Genomic DNA, 22,503 nt, shown 5'->3' on the forward strand with positions numbered 1-22,503 from the left:
TTTTCCTTCCTTCTTTCTTCCTTTCCTTTCCTTTCTTCCTTTCTTTCCTTTCCTTTCCTTTTTCCTTTCCTTTCCTTCCTTTCCTTTCCTTTCTTTCCTTTCCTTTCCTTTCCTTCCTTTCCTTTCCTTTTTCCTTTCCTTTCCTTTCCTTTTCTTCCTTTCCTTTCCTTCCTTCCTTCCTCCTTCCCTTCTCTTCCCTTTTCCTTCCCTTTTTCCTTCCTTTCTTCCTTTTTCTTTTTCTTCCTTCCTTCTTTCTTTCTTTCTTCCTTTCTTCCTTTTTCTCTCTCTCTCTCTTTCTTTCCTTCCTTCCTTCCTTCCTTCCTTCCTTCTTTCCTGATTATATTTTACTTTCCTCACTGTCCTGATGAACTGCTTTATGCTAGTATCATTTTAAGTTTCAGCAGTGATGGGGGTACATTGTCTTTCTCTTTAGGTTATTGTGTGACCAGCAACATTTAATGGTTAATATACACAGGCATCAGAAGCATGCTTATAAGCATTATGAGCATCATTTACTCACCAAACACTCCTGAAAAACTTTGTAATAATTGACAATCATTGTCTCACTAGTGGTTAAGATATTATTTTATTATTTTCTTCCAATCAATGCCAGAAAAAATAATACCCTTCCAAATCTGCATGTCTTCTCTTCTGCTATTAATGGTGAGGGAATTCCTCTGGTTCCTACTGGAGAAGAGACCAGAATGCCACAAAGGGTATTGCGGACAGTTTCTGGATTCATCTCAGAGACAGAAGCCAATTTTTACTGCAAAGTGCATCTCCAACAATTCCCTTTTAAAGAATTATGCTTTGCAGAGATCATGCAACACAACATGGGGGTTCTCTATGTCACACATCAGTCGTGTTACACAGTGCAGCTGGTACATGAAAAACACCAGACACTGCAAGAACTCAAGCAATTGCACAGTGGTACCATAATCAAAACTAACCAGTCAAGGCAAAATTGCTGAACTCCCTTCTCCTGACCAGTTATTTTTCAAATGTCAATGACTACTGCCCCTTAACTCTCTCTCAAAAAAAAAAAAAATTCCACCACCCCAAAACACCTAGCAGCCAGTGATTAATGCACCTTCGTGCTCCTACTCTGTTCCATGGAAGCAGCTCTGAGGTGGTGAGGCAGCCCCTGCAGCAGGACTAAGCTGTCCTTGGCCTCTTGGTGCTCCAACTGACAAAACAGGTCTGTCCTAGATCAAGCAGTGCACAGGGGAGATTTTTTGAACTTTTTTTTTTGAACATGTAATTTAAAAGACTAACCAGGCCACAAAACACTCCTCAAAAGTACTATCCAAAGTAATTCTTTCCTCTACAGGCATCACAGTCAGGCAGAAAAGCACTGTTTGAGAGGGAATCATCCTCATGGTGGGAATGGAGATTGACATCAAACCACAGGGTTACTGTGGAGGTGCCACATTCAGATTAACATACACTACTGTTCAGCAGAACTAATTTGCTCAGGCACTGTCTTACTGTCATGGTACCACTGCCTCTAGCTCTAGTACTAAGGGGGGAGTCTGTGTTGCCTCCCATTCCACAGTGTACACATATGGTATCTCTGGAGATGAGATGCCAAATGGTGGGAGATGGTTTGTAGATAAAGCAGTAGTATATTGGATGATAAATCCAGATAAATGAACTCAACCAATTCTAATTCATGTAATAAAATTTCAGCTACTTTTACAGTCCTGATGCTCATGCATTCTCAATAACATCATAGTTATGCTTTCTCAGTAACAGCAACTTGTTCGATGGAAGTATTGTGAATCTGAGAGGTAAAGTTCAGGAGCAAAGTTCATTCTTCCAGTTCTGTGGCTGCATTTCACACTAAGAAAGCAGGGGCTGACTGAATTATGCAGACAACTCTGCCATCTTAGGGAAAATTACAGTCTAATACTAAAAAGTCAATATTTTCTATGGGAACATGATATCCCAATTAAACAAAGTCTTTTGTTGAAAACCCATTCTTCTCCACGAAACAACTGTTAAAGATTTTCACAAAGCCCTCAGTGGTTTCACTAACGAGGAATTCATGCATGAGTCTATACTGATCCTAAAAATCCCATGCATGAATGGAGATTGACATGTGGAAAAGGTTTCTATATAGACTATTTTAATCATCATGAACTGTAGGGCATCTACACGTGTTTAATTCATCTATGCCACTATAAAATTCAACCAGATTTAGATACAGTCACTCCCAAACCTGTATGAACTAACCTGGGGAAAAGGCTGTCAAATCATCATAAGAATGCACATGCTGAGACTCAAGCCACTTTAATGAAAGATAAATGATTTTAGACTTTAATATATATCAGAAATATGTGTTTCTGTGGACAGATTCATAAACAGTGCCTTGGCACAGATTTGCTCTCAGATGAAACTAAAGCAGTTCTTTTCTTAGAGGCTGTAAGTTGCTCATCATCCTGAATTCCCATGGATTCCCTTGATCAAAGTTTTGATTAAGTATGAGGTTTCATGTAAACCAGAACCTTGCTTTTTGTGATGTAACAAGACAGGGAGCTTAAGAACAGTGATGCATTTGTCACATTTATCTCTCCATTTAACAAAGCTCCCTCTGAACAACTGTGCATTATTCATTAGGTCTGCACCAGTACTATGGATGCTGTTCAAGGTTCTGAGATTGTATTACGTACCCGCAATACACACACTTTTCGCTGGCAAAACCTGTGAGAGTATCCTATTCTTGTGTGGGAGGTTTGAGCCAAGCAAACGTTTTTTAATGAATAGCTTATTCACACATGAAAAATAATATCAACTGACTGGTAATTGTGAGTTTAACCTATGTTTACCAGGTAGTGTTAACCCTCTTCTCAAATGAGGGATAGAGAAGAGGATATCATTGTACATTTTTTAGCACGTTTTAGCATTTTAAAAAAAATAAGATGTTTCAATTCCTCAAGCTAGAAAGCTAACTGAGCAACTCTTTAATGGAGTTTGCAATATTCCAGTATATAGCGGTGATGTATGTACATTATAAACCAAAGTTACCTTTATTTCTGGAAGTAAACAGTTTCGTTAAAAGCCTACACCATACAGGGAAAAAAACAAACAAATAAACAAACATTTTATTCATGTTATTTTACATTTAGAGGAGAAAACTTCAATTACATTGTCTTGGGAGGATTAATAAATTTTGATGGAAAAAAAGAACCTAAGCTCTTTTGTACAGCTATATATTCTTAGTATATAACTATCCCCATACTGATGTACTACTAATGGTTGAACATTTCCTGCAGGATGCATACTCCCCTTCAGAAGAGCCATTGATTAGCTTTTTTTCATATAACCTTTTTTCTTCTTCTTTTTTTTTTTTTCTTCCAGCCGTGCATATCCTATGTGGCTAACAACCTAGTTTTGGCTTTGTAGGATGCTGCAAGTCTTCAGCTTGTTCTGAAATTATCCATTTATTGGACACTTAACATTATCCATTTATGAGACATTTATTGAACACTTAACAGGCAAGAATGCAACTAACTTGAATAGGTCCTTGGAGAATGTGTAAGTAATGGACAGAAAACTACCCATTTACGTTACCTACTCAGTCCACTTTTTCTAATAGGATTGTGCCCCATACCATATTCCCCAGGACACCTCCTCTTCTGAATACAACTCAGAAACGTATTCTAAATGATGCAATTTTACGGGACAGCAAGATGAGGATATATTTCCCAAAATATCCTTCAACTGAAATTTGTCATTCCATTTGCTACAGCTTCCTAGACCCACTTTGCTTCCAAATGACCACTATCAAAGTGGTATCAACGAGGTGATTTAATATTACTACTACTACTAGTTCATTGTTTCAGGTGTGGAGGAGAGATCTGAAATATATCATGTGACTGAAAAACAAAGAGATCCCTCACAACATACACACCTCATTCTGAGTTTGCAAACTGTCTAGAAAGGGCAAATTCAGAGGTGACTCCTTTACCAATATGGGAAAGGGTCCTTCAGAGTACAGTGTATTCACTCACTAGGCTGTCTACTGCAACACCAGCAACACTAGCATAGAGTTCAGGCACCACTAGCTCAGGCACCTGCAGTACTGCATGGTCATTGCTGGTCTTTACAGCTTTCTGTAGCAACTGGATCAGGTCCGCAGGAGAAGGCCTGTCAGTTGCATTCCACTGCCAGCAGGACTTCATGATGTTGTACCTGTAAGATGAAGAAGAGAGAGGAGCTGGGAATGAAAAGCACCAACACCAAATTTTACTACAGTCAAATCATCTCATACTTAGAATGTCTAGAGGCTTCCACTTTTTCTGCTTCATAGAAAGTTCTTTCAGTGAAATTTGCAACCAGATAATAACGTGTGAGGACAAAGGCAGACTTGCAGTTGTTTGCCAGGTTGTCAGTTGTGAGTATGGGAAAAGGGGAAAAGATAACATTTGGCATTACCTTTTGAAACAGTAACTGGGATTCTTATAGATACAAAAGCATGAATACTTAAAAAAAAAAAAAAAAAAAAAAAAAAGTCTTCACGAGAGGAAGTATAATGCCTCAGATCTCCCCTGTGGATGTTTAGATCATTTTGGAGATTTACAGGAGAACGATTACTCTAGAATAGCCCTATGCCTTGCATGGAAGCAGTGGAGCAACAAAATTCAAGGGCAGAGAAAGAAACAGAAACAAGAGCAATTTTCAAAAGCAGGTAAGAGAGTTTTTGGCAGTCAAGGTTTCAGTAAGATGTGGCGGGCATGAGAACAAGTCTCCTCAACTATCAGGTTTCTATTTTGTACAGTCTAGACTTGGAGATCTTTGTTAAGATCCAGTTTTGTGTGTTCCACTTCCATCTATCTCTGCAAATCTCACTTTCAATTATCCATAAAGCAAGTGGCTTACATGGCTTGCTGGCAGCTTGAAGGCTGTTTCATAATGTTCCGTCTCTGCAGGTATGGCAAGATGTCAGAAGGTGGTACCTCAGGATATGGTGGAGCACCTGGAAGGGGAAAGGAGTAACAGTAGAAAACTATGAGATAAAGGTAGCAACTTCTGTGTAAGAATGTCTTCATTTCCTATCAAAATCCATTCATTTTGTATCACAATTCACACTGAAAGTCTAAAAGTAACTATTGAGACTCTGCAAGATGGAAAAAAACAGGATGCATAGTTAAATGCCCCAACTTTGCATTCTTAAATCGAGATTTTGGAACTTGTTAATTTGTCACTTCCTGCTGTATTTTTTTTTAATTATTATTAAATCTTCTTACCTAATGTAATCATTTCATACAATAGAATTCCAAAAGACCAGCTGCAAGAAAAGAAAACAAAGCAGTGTTAAGTTTCCGTTCTAGCTAGCTAGCTAGCTAAAACATACACATGACTAGGCACAACCAGCAGAAATGAGAAGAGAAGGTATGAGATGTAAAGCAGAGCATTGCACTGAGAATAGGTATGCCTTACTGTGAACTTCAGGACATGAAATGGTACATGAAGAAGTGAAAGAGACAGGTCTGACCGATAGGTTAATGTATAGTCCAAAAATAATATCATACATGTCTGCCTTAATGCAAGGGGGTTTCTTCAGGAGCCGCTCTGGTGCTTGCCACTTTACTGGTACCATCCCTGTGACTGAGCTGGCACCGTATGCATGAGCTTCATAGGCCAGCCCCAAACCACACAGCTTGGCAGTGAAGCTGTTCTGAAGGAGGACATTCCTGGCAGCAATGTCACCATGGAACAATTTCTTCTGTTCAAGGTACGCCTAAAAAGTTAGAAGAGGAAGAGACCTTCATCATTTTAAAAGGAATTCTAATAGGCAGAAATTTTTACTGAGTTTGCACCCATCTTCCTCAGTGCAGAACAGAGGTGTATGCTTACCAAAACGATGAAAGCATATTTGGCTCAGCTTTAACAAACTACATCCTCACAGCTTAGGCTAAGAAAACTTAAGCCACCATGCAGACTTGTGTTGCAATCAAGCAGGAAGCAAAAAATGCAGCAAATGTGAGCAGACTTACCAGAGCTGCTGCAACTTGCTGTCCAACTTCATATACTTGCCTCTCAGTGAGGTCATAGAGGATACCATTCATTGTCATTACATCCTAGAGATAAAAGAGCAGATCTTGGATCATAGCTGGAGGGTACTGAAAAACTTCATAGAAACATAGAGTCGCTTGGCTTGGAAGGGACCTTAAAGATCATCTAACTCCAACCCCCCTGCCATTGGCACCCACTAGATCAGTTTGGCCAAGGCCCCATCGAGCCTGGCCTTGAACACCTCCAGGGATGGGGCATCCCCAACCTCTCTGGGCAACCTGTTCCAGTGCCTCACTACACTTACAGTGAAGAATTTCCTCCTAATATCTAGTCTAAATCTATCCTCTTTTCGTTTAAGACCATTCCCCCTTCTCCTATCATTATCTACCTGAAAAAAGAGTCCTTCTCCAACTTTTTTTTATAAGCCCCCTTTAAGTACTGAAAGCCTCATCGAGGTCTCCCTGGAGCCTTCTCTTCTCCAGGCTCAACATCCCCAGCTCTCTCAGCCTTTCTTCATAGGACAGGTACTCTAGCCCTCTTGTTTCCTTTTAATCTAATAAAATGAATATTTTATAATCTTATGCTCCCTCAACTAATTTCATAGATTAACTGTAAATTGGCTGAAAGATAGGGGTACAAGGATGGATATATGGTATGCTGGTAAGATAAGCACACTAGAGACTGATGAGTAAACCGAAGTATAGAGAAGAGATGAATAGGTTAGACAAAATTGGCAGAATACCAGTAAAGAATGACAAATACATATGAATGAAATATATATGAGTGAATGAAATACTACAAATTAGACTGACAAGTAGAAAAGCATGTCTGTAACATACAAATGAATATCTGTGATGAGACTAACAGTCCATCTCTCTGTAACACTAACCCTAGTTGGATACCCAAGTAAGAGAGAGAGAACAAAGTAAGCATATGTTGCTTTTCTTGAGTAGTTTTCCACCCCTGACAATTTTCAGTCTAAAGACTTGCCGAGATAGTTATGGTTTCAATATGTTCAGTAAACTTTAACAGGTTATCTTCAGTGAATTTACTCAGTCTTGTCTTGAACTAATTTGTAAAGCTTAAGTATCCACACTAGTTGGCGGAAAGGAATTCCATTAGTCAAATCCCTACTTTCTGAAAAATCATATATACTTTTTTGTTTTGACCATGGCACTTTTTAACTTTATTTGTTACCATCTTGTCTTTCTGCTGAACAAGACAAAGAGCAATCCCTCTGAATTTAGTGCTCTTGAGGTGGGAGAATGACAGATTTCTGCAATAACATAGAAGTGTTTTGTTTCTATTCCTCTCTTACTAAGTCACAGAATATCTTGAGTTGGAAGGGATCAAGTCCAAGTCCTGGCTCCACATAAGGCCACCCAAAAATCAAACCATACATCTGGGAGTGTTGAACAAATGCTTCTTGAACTCTGACAGGCTTGGTGCTGTGACCACTTCCGTGGGGAGCCTCTTCCAGTGCAAAACCACTCTCTCAGTGAACAACCTTTCCTGATATCTAAACTGAACCTCCCATTGCAGCTCCATGCCATTCCCTCAGGTCCTGTTGCTGTCCTCAGAGTTCAGTGCCTGCCCCTCCACTCCCCTCGTGAGGAAGCTGCAGGCCGCCATGAGGCCTCCCCCCAGTCTCTTCTTCTCTAGGCTGAACAAACCAAGTGACTTCAACTGCTCCTCGTATGTCTTGCCCTCTGTGGAGTAAAGTAACTACGAAAATTAAACTAATATTCACATTTTAAAGAAAATATATAGCATTGAAGAAGCTTTCAGGGTGGAGTGTAGCTGCACTACCTAAGCGTTCCCTAGGCTTCCAACCTTAGATGCTATTGCACTAGGGGAACCTGGTGTGCTGACTCTAAGGAACAGTACGGAGCGTAGAGCAGAGTGGAGATACCGCGGCTAGGCTCTGTGGCAAGATGGGGACTCGATTGTTCTTGTGCACACTGAGACCGATAAATTGCACATTTGCTACCCTGAGACAACGACCTGTCATGTTTTTGACAAAATGCTGAACTTTTGCTCATTATAATATCATTATAATTCCAAAACACACCTCCATCCCAAAAGTTACCCGCCTCCAAGGTGCAACCACCCCCTCACTGAGCACGCGCTCTGAATTTCTCAGAGCCTATACCTTTAAACGAAAGCAAGAAAACTTTTTACCAGTCATAACCAAGATATGCTTGACTAGAGTCACTCAAGTTCCACCTAAGAGATAGAAAATAATATAAATTGGCTTAAGAGAAAGGGGATGTCAGGGAAGATACCATCAGGAAGGATACCTTCTGACATCAGTCAACAGGCTGAGCCTCTCTTCCCCCCTCCATTGGGACACCGTGGGGTAAGATTTGAAGACTTGGTTATACCAGGTATCTCTGCAGAAACTTAGAAATCTCTAGAGTCTGTGTGCCTTTTAACACATTAATAGCCAGGCTGTGTACCTGTGTATTTCATGCATGTTAGATTGCTTTTGCAGACAGTGAATTTATCACCGGCAATCCAAAGAACCTGTGTAGCTGTTGCTGTAATAAATTGCACTTAATTGCATTGTTCCTAGCTGTGATAGTTCTCACTGAATGCAGCTAGAGTGAGGGTGTGCTATGTTGTTGGTGAATCCACGACCGTGATAGTTCAGTTCCTTGAATCCGACCAGACCCATAACGGTTAACCAGCTACGCCCCTTAACGCGACACCCTCTAGAACCTTCATCATCTTCTTAGCCCTCCTTTGGACACTCTCTAACAATTTTATGTCTTTTGTTTATTGTGGCACCCAAATTGCACACAGTGCTCGAGGTGAGGCTGCACCAGGCAACAAAGTACAGTAGGTCACTTCCTTTGATTAGCTCGCAATGTTGCGCTCGATGCACCTCAGGGTACAGTTGGCCCTTTTGGCTGCCAAGGCACACTGTTGACTCATATTCAATTTGCTGTCAAGCAGAAGCCCCAGATCCTTTTCCATGGGGCTGCTCTTCAGCCTCTCGTCACACAGTTCTGTATGTATAGCCAGCACTGCCTCTTCCCAGGTGCAGAATCTGGCACTTGCTCTTGTTCGGCTTGATGCAGTTGGTGACTGCCCAGCCCTCTAATTTGTCAGGATCTCTCTGCAAGGCCTCTCCACCCTCAAGGAGTCAGCATCTTCTCCATCTGCAAAGTTCCTTAGTATGCATTTGAGTCCTGCATCCAGACATCAAACCTTTCCTTTACAGAAAAAGCACTCTAAGAGGGGTGTGATGCTAAAAGGCTTAGACAGCACCATTGATTTTGTTGTCTTGCTTTCTAAATTTCTAAAATATCGAATAAAAGCATAGGAAACAAATCAAAGAAGCAAGGGGTTGCACATCTCCCATTTCTGTCATTCACAAAGCATGCTTAGTGTCTTATTCAAGCTGGACGTCCAGAGCAGCCTCTGGGAGAATGCTGACATCGCAGAGCACTGCTGGTTGCTCAGCAACTCCCTTGCAATATTGAAATCACAGAGCATTGCAAGTCTAGAGAAGAAATGTCCTAATATTTAGTTTCTGTTTTTGGCTTGTGGTGATATTTTCATGGGAGTGTATGTTTTCATAGAATCAGTCCCATGATTTTCACATTTCTGTCAGCAATGGGCCATCAGTATATATGTGAAGCCAAGATTGCTTTTGGCTTCTGTATTATTTCATTTTTGTCTGTGCTGAATTTCATCTGTTTCTCTTTATTGGACAGTCATTCTTCTGCAATTGCTCAAGGTCAGCCTTTGCCCTTACTGGCTGTTGTCGTTGTCAACCATCACCACCTCTTTTGCAACCCATTTTCTAAGATATTGACACATACAATGAAAAGCACCAGGTCCTTGCACTTTTCCCAGCAGAACTTCATGGGTGACCCCTCTTCACTGCAAGTACTTACTTTTCACTCCTATCCTCTATTTTCTTGTCTTTCCATCAATTAGTTATCATTCAAGGACCTTCTCCCTATTGTCATGAGTACTCTGTTTCTTTAAAAGCTTTTGGAATGGGACTTTCACTTAAAACTTTTGTAAATCCAAGTAGCTGTTTCATTCTCACTCTTTTTCCAATGCTGTTTAACGCTTCAAGGAACTCCAATGGCCTGCAAAGTAGGACTTACAAATAGGTCAACTTCTCCAAACTACAACACATCTGTACAGAAATACACTATTTATAGACCAGTTCAGGCTTTTGTAGAAATCTTTGGGGGATGAAACTAGTTAGATTGATATAGATGGATGCATGGACAGATTAAAAGAATCTTACGTGACTTACACATAGATACGCACATAAGCAATTAAGATGTACGTCATCGCTTCTTTGACTCACCTTCCGACATGTCCATAGAAATGTCAACAGGTCACCAAGAGATACATCTTCCATGATCATATAAAGGGGAAACGGTCTACACAGCCATCCAACCAATTCAGCAGGTTCTCATGATGGCCAAGATTTTGATGGAATTTTAATCCTTCCCAGGAAATCCTTTACTTCCTGGGGACCAGCCAGATCTGAAAGAATCAAAGAAATCCCAGTCTAGCACCACATGGACGGCAGCAAAGAAAAGGGCAAGTAACTTAAAAATCAACATGACGCAGTGTCATTTGGTCAATTAAACTGCTACTATGACTAGCTAACATGTTACTGAACACAGCTCTATCTCTCCTAGTAATGACTGCCAAAGTTCTGATCAACATTATGTCTTTGATACACAGATATGTAACAATATGTTTTCTGGCCATGTGCCTTACCTTGTAAGGCTTTCATATATGACCAGACATAGTCTTCCCGGGGTTTCCAGGTTTCCAACTCTGCTCTGTAGATGCTCCCATAGCGGCCATGTTTTATCACCTGGAAGGTGCCTGGTAAGAGTTTCTCTCGTTGGTATCTCCAGTTCTTTCAGAGTCAGGATGCAGAACTTAGTAGGCTCTCCACAGATGTTTCACTCAGCTGTATATAGTGGTTCTCTGGTGAGCTAGATTCCTGCTGGTTCCTGTCATTCACTGACAAAAACAACTATATGTGATGCATAAAACAGACGGATGAATCTTGCGATACGTGGCATGCCCATCCTACTGTCTTTTGATTTTTGCTCCATACTGTTTTTGGAAATCAGGATGAAGTAAGAAATGTTAGTGTATCATACTTACCCCAGCCCCTGAGGGTTCAAGATCCTTTATCTCCCACTCTACTGATGAAAAGCAGAACAAGTTGGAGATCTGTACTGTATTTAACTCTACAAACTTTCTTTCTGGATAAGGCAATTTGTATTTGATTCTCATGTGCTGAAGCAACAGCCATTTTCTTTATTACCACCTACTGTTTGTTATGAGACACATAGGGGCTCCCACACACGCCTTATCTTTGTTTTCAATTATTTCCTTAATATAGGCTGCAGATGCTTTTTTCCTGTGCAGAAACAAGAACAGTTCAGAACTGGACTTTCATTTCCACCACAGCAGCATGTGCTTGCGGTAATGACAACCCTTTCCTCACGTCCTCACACCTCCCTATTCTATTTTCCTTTTGTCCCCATAAGAAGTGGAATACAGGAGTTTGAAATGAAATTTCTTAAATGACAATATATATAAAAGTTAATAGGTGTGATCTGCATCCAAAAGACGGTCATACTCTGTGAAACTCTCCCTGCATTAGCATCCATGAAGACTCTACCTAAGCACACTTTGCTGGTCTCACTTGACGTAACCACAGTACGGTATGTTGGTTCAGGTTTGTTGAGAACCATCTGCACTACAGATTCCATTATTGCTACCACAAGTGGGGTAAATGACGGTTCCCCCAATTTTCCTTACATTCACTAGATTGCTGGATACCACTCGGGATCTTCAGAAACATTGTGCCTAACGGCTCAAACAACGAGGAAATGGGATTGACTTAGGACCACTGAACCAACGCGCTTTCCTACTGAAACTATGATGGTTACCTTGTTGTCCAGATGGTGATGATTCCTCCCGCTTTGTTCGCAAGCCCTCGACAATGGAGCCAAAGGATCACGGTTAGCAGGATGACAAAAAACCCACAAGGAGAGCTGGGACAACAATACTTCGGTCTGATATTCACGCACAACTACAAGCAGACAAAGAAAATGGGAAGCCAAGGCATAAGCATTGCTGTTTTGAAAAGGACTATGTGCAGCATTACCTGATGTGCACAAATTCTGTATTACACAGCAGTAATGAACCATTTCAGTAAACTTCAACCCTAAAGGTATGTGGGGGCATTCACCTGCTGCTCCTTGGAATAACAACGGAACACTTTTAGTGCTGCAACCCTATTCCTCAAAGGTGCTGAATATTTAAAACCTCACGAAGCCATTGGGACTCCTTGGGAGTCCCACTGGGACTCCTGCACCTCAGGTCACTTATTTAGATGCCTTAATACAGAGGTGAGGAACTGTAGCTGTGAGTGTAAATATCCAACCAGTGAAACATAGTTGGCCCTGGCAGAGGGATAGCAGGGATATGGGAAGGGCTGGAGATTGCTGTGCTATCAGAAATCTAGATAGCAGTGCTATACAGGTTCAACTACTTCCATTAAAACTATAGGGAGCGTTTTAAAGAAAAAGGGTGGGATCACCTGGTTTAGAATTTGACCCCAAAACACTATAATTAACAAGGATGTTGCAGGTGATCGACTCTCTTGTATCCTCAGATTTGGGGGTGGTGCTATTTTTGCACTGGGGCAAGGCACTATTTCAGTTTCCAAGATTACATAAAGTGATGGAATCAAAATCTCACAAAATTGGTCCTTAGAAAAACAGCAGATAATCTTATTGACTATGTCATGAGGTCTTAACCTACCCTTTATGACTCATTCAATGTAGAAATACTCTAAGACAGCTAAAATTATGTGAGATGAATCCCACCGTAAAGGATAGAATCCCTATAGCAGTTTCCACCTTGAGACAATGCAGGAAAGCTCAGTCAAATCCTTCTGTTTGGGCTGGGATGCAAGTGGAGGAGGGGAAAGAGCTTGGTCCCCTTTTAGCAAAGCTGGCCAACAAAGTCAGCATATGAAAGATACTAAAGGAATCACGTGAATCTTACCACAGAGCTTGTCATTGCTGTTGCATTCCAGTAGCATGCGTGTGAATCTTTTCACATCCCCTGCCATGTTCAATCACAAGCAAGTGAATCTCCAACCCTCTGCCGTCTGCACTGACATGAAGAATATTAATGAAATTTATCAGGAGGAAGGATGATTTAGGAAACAACTAGTGAAAAGAACATGGAGATTTCCACCCCTTAAGTTCAGCAGTAGTGCGAAGAAGCAGCACAGGGACTGCTGGGACAGGGCTTAGAGAATGACCCAGGATATCCACTATCAAATCCCATGAACTGTAGACTGTACAATCAGTGCGAATTTAAAATTAAGTTTTTTCTACAGTGCTACACAAACAATTTGGTACCCATAGATCTGAAGGTTGTCATATGCACAAACATTCATAGTCATTAACTCAATCATATTTAAAGAGCCTAGTACTTATTAGATGCCAGAATGACTTGGTCTTTTATCTTCTGGTCCATAATGAATGAACAAATCAGAAGCATGAATACAAAATGTCTGTCGTGCTTGACTAGAGTTCTTTTCACAACTCATATTATTGCCAAAGACTTAGATTCACGAAGAGTATAATCTAGAATGTTTTAAAGATATTGGGACTTTTTTTTTTCCTGGAAGTACTTTTTTTTTTTTGCTATGGGTTTAAGGCAATTAATCTCAACAACAAATGCTAATAGTAATATGGGATTCTTATTTATACTAACATGGCTTTATGGAACTTGGTGATAGATAAAACATTAAAGAGTTTGTTCTCATGCTTAAAATTAAGGGATGAATTTATGTTTTATCAGCTGTACAAAAGATGCGGTGGAAAGAGGAAAACAGTATCTGCATTTTAAGATATTGAAAAATGTCTACTTCATTTTTTATTTCCTTTGATTCCTAATATGTTAGCAAAATCACCTGTTTTCAGGGCATGGCTACAAAATGAATTATATCAACGATACAGAAATAACACCAAGCTTTTCAGGTAAACTCTGAAAGCAAGCAAAGTCAAACAACCTTGACTATAACACATGAACATACTTACACACAAATACACAGGCATCACCCTAAGAGGAACATTCCTAGCTTCTTTCATTCTCAGACAAATACACAGATACAAAGACAAGTGGGAACAGACACAATGGCATCACAGGACAACTGACTTTAGGACAATTAGCAAGCAATCATGTTGTATAATCTAAATCATAAACAGTTCAAGCTCTACCTTACCACTAGTCAACAGCTTTGCTTTGTACAGATGCTTATTAGAAATGCATGCTTGTATTTAAACAAGGTGCATGCACAGGCTCATACAAGCACGTGCATACCAGCTGGCACTTACGCAGAAACATGTTCACGAAGATCCACAAAAAAAAGCCTTGATGCAGGAACCATGTATATACTGCTCCCGTTTCCGTAAAAAAGGTTCCTACCTACCTTAGGTACCTCCCATTAGCAATGTCAGTGGGTGGCACCCGCATTTACTAACCATATCCAGGCAGAACTATGTGATCCAGAAATAAAATCACTGGTGCATTAATTGCACTGGCACTCCCACTGGTTGCTATTGCTTACAGAGATGCATTGGTGTTACCAATGTAAAAGTCACAGTAGATAAGTCCATTTACACTCTATCCTCTTCAAAACTCAGAGAAATAGAGAAAGAAGTTGCACTTAGTGATATAATTCTGAAAAGCTTCTCAGTGCTACTTTCCAGAACAAGAACAAATGAATTCTTGTACTTAGCTCTGTGCCTTACTGGTCAAACATTAACAACATCGCAGTTCCTGCACTTCCATCCTGAGTTAGCACTCTTGTGGACTGTTCTGCTAACTCAGAAATACACAGATCTCATCTCACAGATCTCAGATCTTCTTATATATTTAATAAACATTTTTTACAGTATACCTGTAAGGCACCCATTGAGGTTATGTGGAACTAACATTTTTAAATTTACAGGTGCATTCTCACCACAGAGCAGAAAGCATACAGACAGTGCTCAAATATTTATTTTAATATATGAAGTCAATTTTCCAGCATCAAGCAAGGATATGGGGAACAAAAATATGTTACGAGGTTCAAAACCTACACTTTATTGGAATTGTATTTTTCCTTATCTATGTCTTATGTTGTGCCAATACCAGTGCTGTTTCAATCATGAGCACCTGGAAAACATATCCTGTATTATTTCAATTTAGAATTTGTATGGACAATTTGTGCAATCACAAGTAAATATCAGCTTAGTTATTCTACTGTTTTTTAGTACTCTTTTGCATATACTAAAATCTGCTTGCTGGAACTCTTGGATCTTCATTTCTCTTAATTGTTTACTTCCAAAAATGCATTTGCTTCTCCTTGCCTGAGCCTATCTAAACTTTCAGGTTATTCTGATTTCCTTCTCCTTCCATTGAAACTCATGATTTTTGTTGTTTACACAAATCCTTGAATTTCCTTTTTTTCCTACGACATGCACTTTTTTCACCAGATCCCCTGTTGTGCAGCACATCAATGTGATAACACCTTATACAAGAAAACTAATTGGTAATGAAACATAAAAATAAAATGTGATAGGCAACAACCACAGTACTAGGCTACTCTTCCTTCAGAATGCCAAAGATCAAGGTAACAGCGATATGTTTCTGTGCAGTTTCAGGCTCCGAACACTTCCTGAAAGACACATTCCCCTTGATACATTGACCAGAATGCAAAGCTTTTCTCAACAAAGCTTCTCAACACAAGGAACTGAATGAAGCAACAAGAGGCTGCGAAGTTCTCTGTAAAGAAGAGTTTTGAAAAGGCACCCGTTTCCCTGATAAGGGCTCAGAAAGAGGGGACAGGAGTTTCACTGAAAAGATCCGGTGAGACATGGGAGCTTTTGCTGTGGCAAAGGGAAATATAGCTTTGCTGATAGTGCCCTTAAGAGTAACGCTCAATGTATTATTAACCATGTTCAGATACAACATGGCTCCATGTGGACCGTAACAACAACAATCAAGCCTTTCTTTGGCCAATACTTGAATCCAAAGCCCCACATCCAAGCTAAACACATAATCAAGACTGTGGTAGCTAGACATAGCAAAAGTAGCTGCCCTTAGACAGTGAGAAATACATAGCAATACTTAAGCAGAATCTATCCCACAGTCAATGGTGTTTGCAAAGTGCTACTAGGAGGCCAATGGGCAAGCTGCATGTGAAGCAGCAGTTCCACAGCCATTCCTCTGTTGACAGTGCCAGGTGAATTAGCCCCCATATTTGTCTTACACTGACCACCTACTAATTCCTCTGTGTACATCTGCCAACATGATGAGCACTGGGGAAAAAGGTGCTGTATTATTTTCAGCCAAGTTTGTTTGACAAGCTCGTCTGACACGCTGGTGATTTAAACAAAGGATGGAGAACAACATGAGCATAGGAATAAGTAGCTAAAAGATGGCAATTGTGGGGGTTGCTTAAATAGGTTCAGGAAGCCCTGATGCTTAATACGAATAAGGTTTTGTGAATGCAGCTGAGTTGAATTAAGTGTTCACCACTACCAAACCAGTGGAGTGTCTCGCTCCTCCTTGCTGTCTTCCCACACCTTGTTTTCCTCCCAGATATGCAACTGATCACATGGTAAACTGATTCAAACCACTATGCCGACAAGAAAAATTCACTGCTGTATTTGGCACGGTACTTTCCTACCATTTTTGTGAGTGGTAATAGTTCACCAAGCAATTTAACAAGTGCCAACACAGGCTCAAGGAAGTGGCAAGAGCATACATCCAGAAGCAGGAACAGGGAAAACAGATCTTCCACTACCCAGAATATTGAATGACTATTTTGTCTAAAGCTGTACCATGACACCATTCCCTGGGTCAGCACCAAGCCACAGGCACTGTATGCCAGCATAAGCCCTACTATGAATTTTTCAATTCCCTGTCACTCATTCCCATGTTCATGCTGCCCCTATAGTGCTAGCACAAGAATTTACATGGCAATGTGGTAAACTGAATCGAGCAGGTGATCTGCCCTAAAATAAATAATCTTCTCTTGCATTTTTCATCAGACTCAATTTATGCTTATTTAAGTGCCAGCACCTAAAAGTCATGAAGCCTAAGAGACAGACATTGCTGTGAAGACTGAGAAGTAACAGAAATATAAAGTCTTATGTGTCAATGGAATATATGGGAATAACTGGCTTGAGAACTGCGCACACAAACTGGCTGCTGCCTGCACCTGACACATTCAGGAAAATAAGATGCTGTATGTATTCATGGTACACAGTTTGCCAGTGAATGTATCTAACTTGCAACATCAGTTCCCACTGCTAAAACAAATCCATGTGTACTGATTAGCTACTCTGGCTAAAGGAACAGGTGATTAAATTAATTAAATATGATAAAAATAAAGGCTAAGATTAATTCAGATCTTCATTAAACCTTAAAAGCAAATAATGAGGTTCATGCTACTACCTGGGCAGGTGGATCACTTAGGGCAAACCTGGCTCCTTTTCAAGGGAGCAGAAAAAACGGGCAAAGTCAGCAGTCACCACTGCACTGAAAAATATGAGTGAAGAGGACTCTGCACTGTTGTGCTTTATCCTAATGAGATTAGTCCAAACTGGCACCGTGTCAGTGGAGATATGCAAGATCTCATGGTGCTAAGTTTAAGCAAAACTTAGATCATCTCACAAAAAATGAATTTATTTGTACAGCACGAGGAAGTCCTGAGTATAGAAGTGTGAAATCGTACAGAAACTGAATGGTGATTAAGACAAAAATATTTTTTCTAATACAGACAAGCCCTACTATAGTTTCTGAAATACTAACATACATCTTAATCACACTCCCCTTTATTAAGGCCACAAAAAATATTCCTCATAGGTAGTCTGCAAAATATAAGTTAAAATAATTTTAAAAAAGTGACAAATACATTAACCTGAAGCCCTTAGTGAGAAAGAATATGAGAAGTCTAGAGGCCAGATTCACGAGCATACACTTACCCATTACCTTCTTTTTTGTAGTTCCAAAATCACAGGCTACTTTTGAAAGTACCAGCCATGCTGTATCTTTTTGACTGACTGATTTTGGTAGTAGTAGCTGCAAGCACTAAGCCTGTACCCAAACCCCAGCACAAACCTAATACAGATATTCGGAAATACTGTGACAGAAAAAGCTGTACCAGGACATAAGAAGAGTTGAGAGTTTTTCAAAGGACCACATACACATGTAGTTCTTGTTGTAAAAAACACTGCATGATAAAAATACTGCATATTATGTTGCTGCATAATGGCTTAAGAAACAATGTGAACCTGCTTTCATAGACACACGGCCATATGGAAATTTAGCTGAAGTTGTGCACACAACTTTAGCTTCACAAGTCCTTAACTTTTGGCTGTTTGTTGGCGCATTTAATGTAGATCGTCTTTATGCTTAAGTAGCTTATGGGCGTGCGCACATAGATGGAAACAGGTAAATACACAGAAAAAGCTAGATATCTGCACCACATACGATTATTTAGTTTCCTTACAATCAAGCAGTAGTGACAGAAATCAAATGCTAATCAATCCTGAATCCACACCTAGGCACATATTATTTAACTGAGCACTGAACATATTTACATACATGGGTACTGCATTGCCTTGCATTGTTTCAGTGAACTGAGACTAATTTTAAACAGAACTTATTTCCTTTCTTATTTTCTCCCTGTTTAAAATGTGCCTAGAAGTTATTTCATTATTTCAGTTTTTTCATCAAGCTGTGTGTAGAGGATACCACCTCTTCTATTTTCTCAAACCCCAATACCATTATGACAAGATTTATCACAGAAACGTGTAAGTAACTTCTGTACAAGCAGTAAGCACACACATAGATGTACACACGTATAGATTTTACAGTGCAGTTATATCCTAGTTCAGGTCACATTTATGTTAACAGGAGTCTTTTCAAATATTTAAATAATCATCAGCTAGTCTTCTAGCAGCGTTTTCTCTCACTTACCTCAATCACACCACTTCTCTTGCCCTGCAGTACTCTTTTCCTGGAACTTGCCTGCTGCCAGCTCCCTGTTTGTCTGAGGCCACTCCTGATAATGCTGATGGTTACCTCGTGCAGCTGTAATTCTTATGACTAAGTTCCTCCTCACTGATTTTCCTGCCCCAGACCTGCCCAGATTCAGTTCTTCACTCCTCGAGGTTTTCTCGGCCGTCTCCCCAGGGATATCGCACGAGCCTAAGTCCAACACGCAAGCTGACAGGTAGGCACACACTCGTAAAACGGGTCTGCCTGGCTTGCACACACCAGCTGCTCACCCACTGATGACAGACACAGGCAAGGCAAAGACTCCTTGGGCGGGGGCCTTCGAGCATAATTCGAAGGGCAGGCAAGCACCCATCAAGAAGGACGGGCTAACATAACAAGCGGAAACTGCACACTTCAGACTAATGGTTCACGTTTAGAAATAAAATGGGTTCTCAGAACAGAACATTTGGACAACCCCCCTAAAAAATTCCACATGCTGAAAAAGCTTTCTAGCAGGAACACAACCTGGCAGAGAACATGAAAATGAACAAAGGGAGAAAAGATTAATAATACTCAAACAGATAGCTGCAAGGCAAGCTTTTTTCACATTCAGGCTTGCTCCTTGTATCCCTCCTGCTCAGGCTGTCCATGCATTCTGCCAGCATTTTCCATCTCTGCTGTTTAGCTCTTCCCTTTCCTCTCAGTAGCCCAGCTTGGAGCTTCCCACACAATCCTGACGATGACTCTCACTTACAAAGCCCCTTCAAAATCCATCCTAATCTCCCCAATAAGTCCTGTTAATATTTTAGAACACATCCCTGCAACCTCGTCTTGTTACCATGCCCATGAAGTCACTGTTCAGCTCCGTTAGTGCCCTCAGTCCTGAGCAGCCATGTGGTGTATTCTTCATTGCATTTCAGTTCCTCAGCATTTCTGCCCTGGGGACTTTCTTCCCAACCAACCAGTGTATTTGAATCCCAGCTGCTGGGCTGTAGGCTCCCCCTATCAGCTCAAAGACTGCCCTCAGCTATCACCAAAACATCTGGTGTTTCAGATTCCTGACTCCTGATTATATGAGCCTGTAGAAGATTATTTGCTTATCTACTTCACACAAGTGGGAGGCAGTTGTATTACATGAGGAAACAACATGAGACCTACCATTGAGAGACAAAGTTCATTGCACAGTCATTACGCTCTACTGGTGGCTTTGGAAAAGTCAAAATCATATGATCTCTGACAACTGTTTCAGCAAATCTGATTTATTCCTATTAACACTTTGGTGCTGTGTACATTCATTTGGGGAAGTTTTTAGCTGTGGTAGAGGCAATAGCTTTAGATACTGAAACACAATAGTTAATTTATCCATAGGAGCGACTGCATATCCATATATCTGTACAGCAGTACCTCCCAAACTTCTCTCTGGGATTATTGTTACACCTGGCATTTACTTTCTAGGTGTACAGAATGGTTAAACTCAGGAGTGGATCTCTTTATGGCTTGATCTCTACAGAGCCTGGCAGAAGTGACCAAAATAATACTACTGAAATAGTCACGTCATGTGGACTTCTGTACCCCGAGAAACCAGCAGAGACATCCTCTAGACTGAAAATTTTCTTGAGTTACAAAGATCACTACAGCTGCAGACTGTAGGGTCAGACTCTGGTTTCTGTTTTCCTCCTATTCTGGTGCTACCTTGCTTTGACTGTTAGCAGTATTTTCTCCATGAAGAAGTAAAAGATCTGAGGATCTATACCTCACTCCTCATTAAGAAGTGGCTACATTGCAAAGGATAGTTCCTCATTTAAATGTGCTCTCTACTGAAATGCGTTGCTTTCCACAGGCACTTTCCCTAAGGGCAGCTGGGGGAACCTATTCAAATATAATGTTAAATCTAAATAAAATATAATAACTGATAGTCTTTCTCCGTTTGCTCCTTCTTTCACAGTTTCTACAGCCCACACCTGTAGAAATAAAGAGTAGGAAAGGCATGGGGTTAATATTCAAGGTATGCATATGCAAAAGCAGCAACCCCTGTTGCTTTTAGTTTCCCCAGTCAATCTTTCTGCTGGGATCCCAGTCAGACTGGTTGGAGAAGATGTTTTAACAGTTCAGAGTTCAGACTTTAAACTACAGTCTTCCTCACAGATCATAACCCCCTCCCCCTGTTTGGTTAAGGGACAGCAGTCATTTATTGTCCTGTGAAAAGCAAACTTCTGCTACAAGTCTTCTATTGTGTGCACATCCACAAAGAAAACATTGCCTGTTTAAATGTCCTTCTGTTTTTTTCCCTTATGCAATTTTTTCCTTATGTATGATTAGGTGCACTGAAAGATGATGGACTGTCAGTCTTGCTAACAAAAACGTCCTCTTTACCACGTGCAGCAACCATGCAAACCACACACAACTGCTAAGTAACCTCAACAAAATGCTTCTGAGACTGAGTGGCAACGCAGCCACAAACCATTCAGTCTCTGTCCTATGTGATGAGACTGTTAAGCAGGCTGCTAATTTTGTAGTTCAACTTCCAGAAAGTCAGCAAGCTCCAAGAAACTGTCACTGGTCCAGGAAGTAAGCTTCACATGAAGGGATCCTCTTGTTTAATCTTGCTGTGGTATCTACACTTTTTTCTGCAGTAACTTAGAGGCAGTAAGTTTTCTGACGTTTACTTTCACATCCTACTGTAAGATTTGAAAACCATGCCCATAGATGATGGACCATGACTGATCTTTTGGTCAACCGAAGCCCACAGAGGTTGAAAGGCTTAGTACCTCTTCCTTTGGTTCTACAAGCTAGCCATTCACCCCTGAGCAGGGTAAGAATCCCTGAGCAGGGTAAGAAGAGATGATCTAGAAGTGAAAGAAACATTCCCGTCATCATCCCAAGTCACTTCTGCCTCAGGAGCTCTGCCTCTCATGATGACAAGATATTCTGACTTGAGAACAATTCATTTGCCTCAATTCTTCTTGAAAATGGTGTGATTTTCAATTCATCCCTACTGCTTTTGTTATTTAAAATTTCCATAAGAATGAAGACTAGGAGGAGCTGCATTACATGAAGAAAAATGAGGAGAAAAAAAAGAGCTCTTCCATATAAAAACTAAATGACCGAAGGATTAATCCTCATCAGCCAGTTGAAGTTCCAGTAATTTGTCAGCACTTACACTATTCAGGGTGAGGCACATCTAATAGTAATCTTTTCCACCCACTTTCCAGCCAAACTAGACCGTACCTTTCCCAACTCTCTTCTTGAATCTAAATGGAAATTTCCTTTGCAGTTTTACAGTCTCCGCCTTGGTGGTCAGCCCTCCCTACTCAAACCAGATGCTCAGGAAAGACCCTGAAGGATGGTTAGATGCTCTAAGTACATAAGCTCAGTAGGTTACAGTAGTTTTCCCCTTTGGCTTCTTTGGCAGAT

At 40.5% G+C, this 22,503-nt stretch overlaps 1 protein-coding gene and 1 long non-coding RNA gene across 2 annotated transcripts; one reads left to right on the plus strand and one right to left on the minus strand.

Moving 5' to 3' along the window:
* Positions 1-3,088: 3,088 nt before the first annotated feature.
* Positions 3,089-20,920, minus strand: STYK1 (serine/threonine/tyrosine kinase 1). Its single transcript, XM_040575215.1, is given in 14 exon segments — positions 3,089-4,194; positions 4,882-4,978; positions 5,250-5,290; positions 5,535-5,743; positions 6,000-6,083; positions 10,352-10,416; positions 10,419-10,488; positions 10,490-10,533; positions 10,774-11,025; positions 11,967-12,007; positions 12,009-12,077; positions 12,079-12,109; positions 13,090-13,195; positions 19,069-20,920. Coding segments are annotated over 13 exon segments (1,275 nt in total). The 5' UTR covers positions 13,157-13,195; positions 19,069-20,920; the 3' UTR covers positions 3,089-3,989.
* Positions 7,596-21,016, plus strand: LOC121078785. The gene is made up of 3 exons (XR_005824747.1): positions 7,596-7,729; positions 18,897-18,900; positions 21,006-21,016. It is a non-coding gene; the product is annotated as an uncharacterized LOC121078785 (long non-coding RNA).
* The last annotated feature ends 1,487 nt before the right edge of the window (positions 21,017-22,503 follow it).

Source organism: Cygnus olor, chromosome 1 (assembly GCF_009769625.2).
Source record: "Cygnus olor isolate bCygOlo1 chromosome 1, bCygOlo1.pri.v2, whole genome shotgun sequence".
Taxonomy (NCBI): Eukaryota; Metazoa; Chordata; class Aves; order Anseriformes; family Anatidae; genus Cygnus; species Cygnus olor.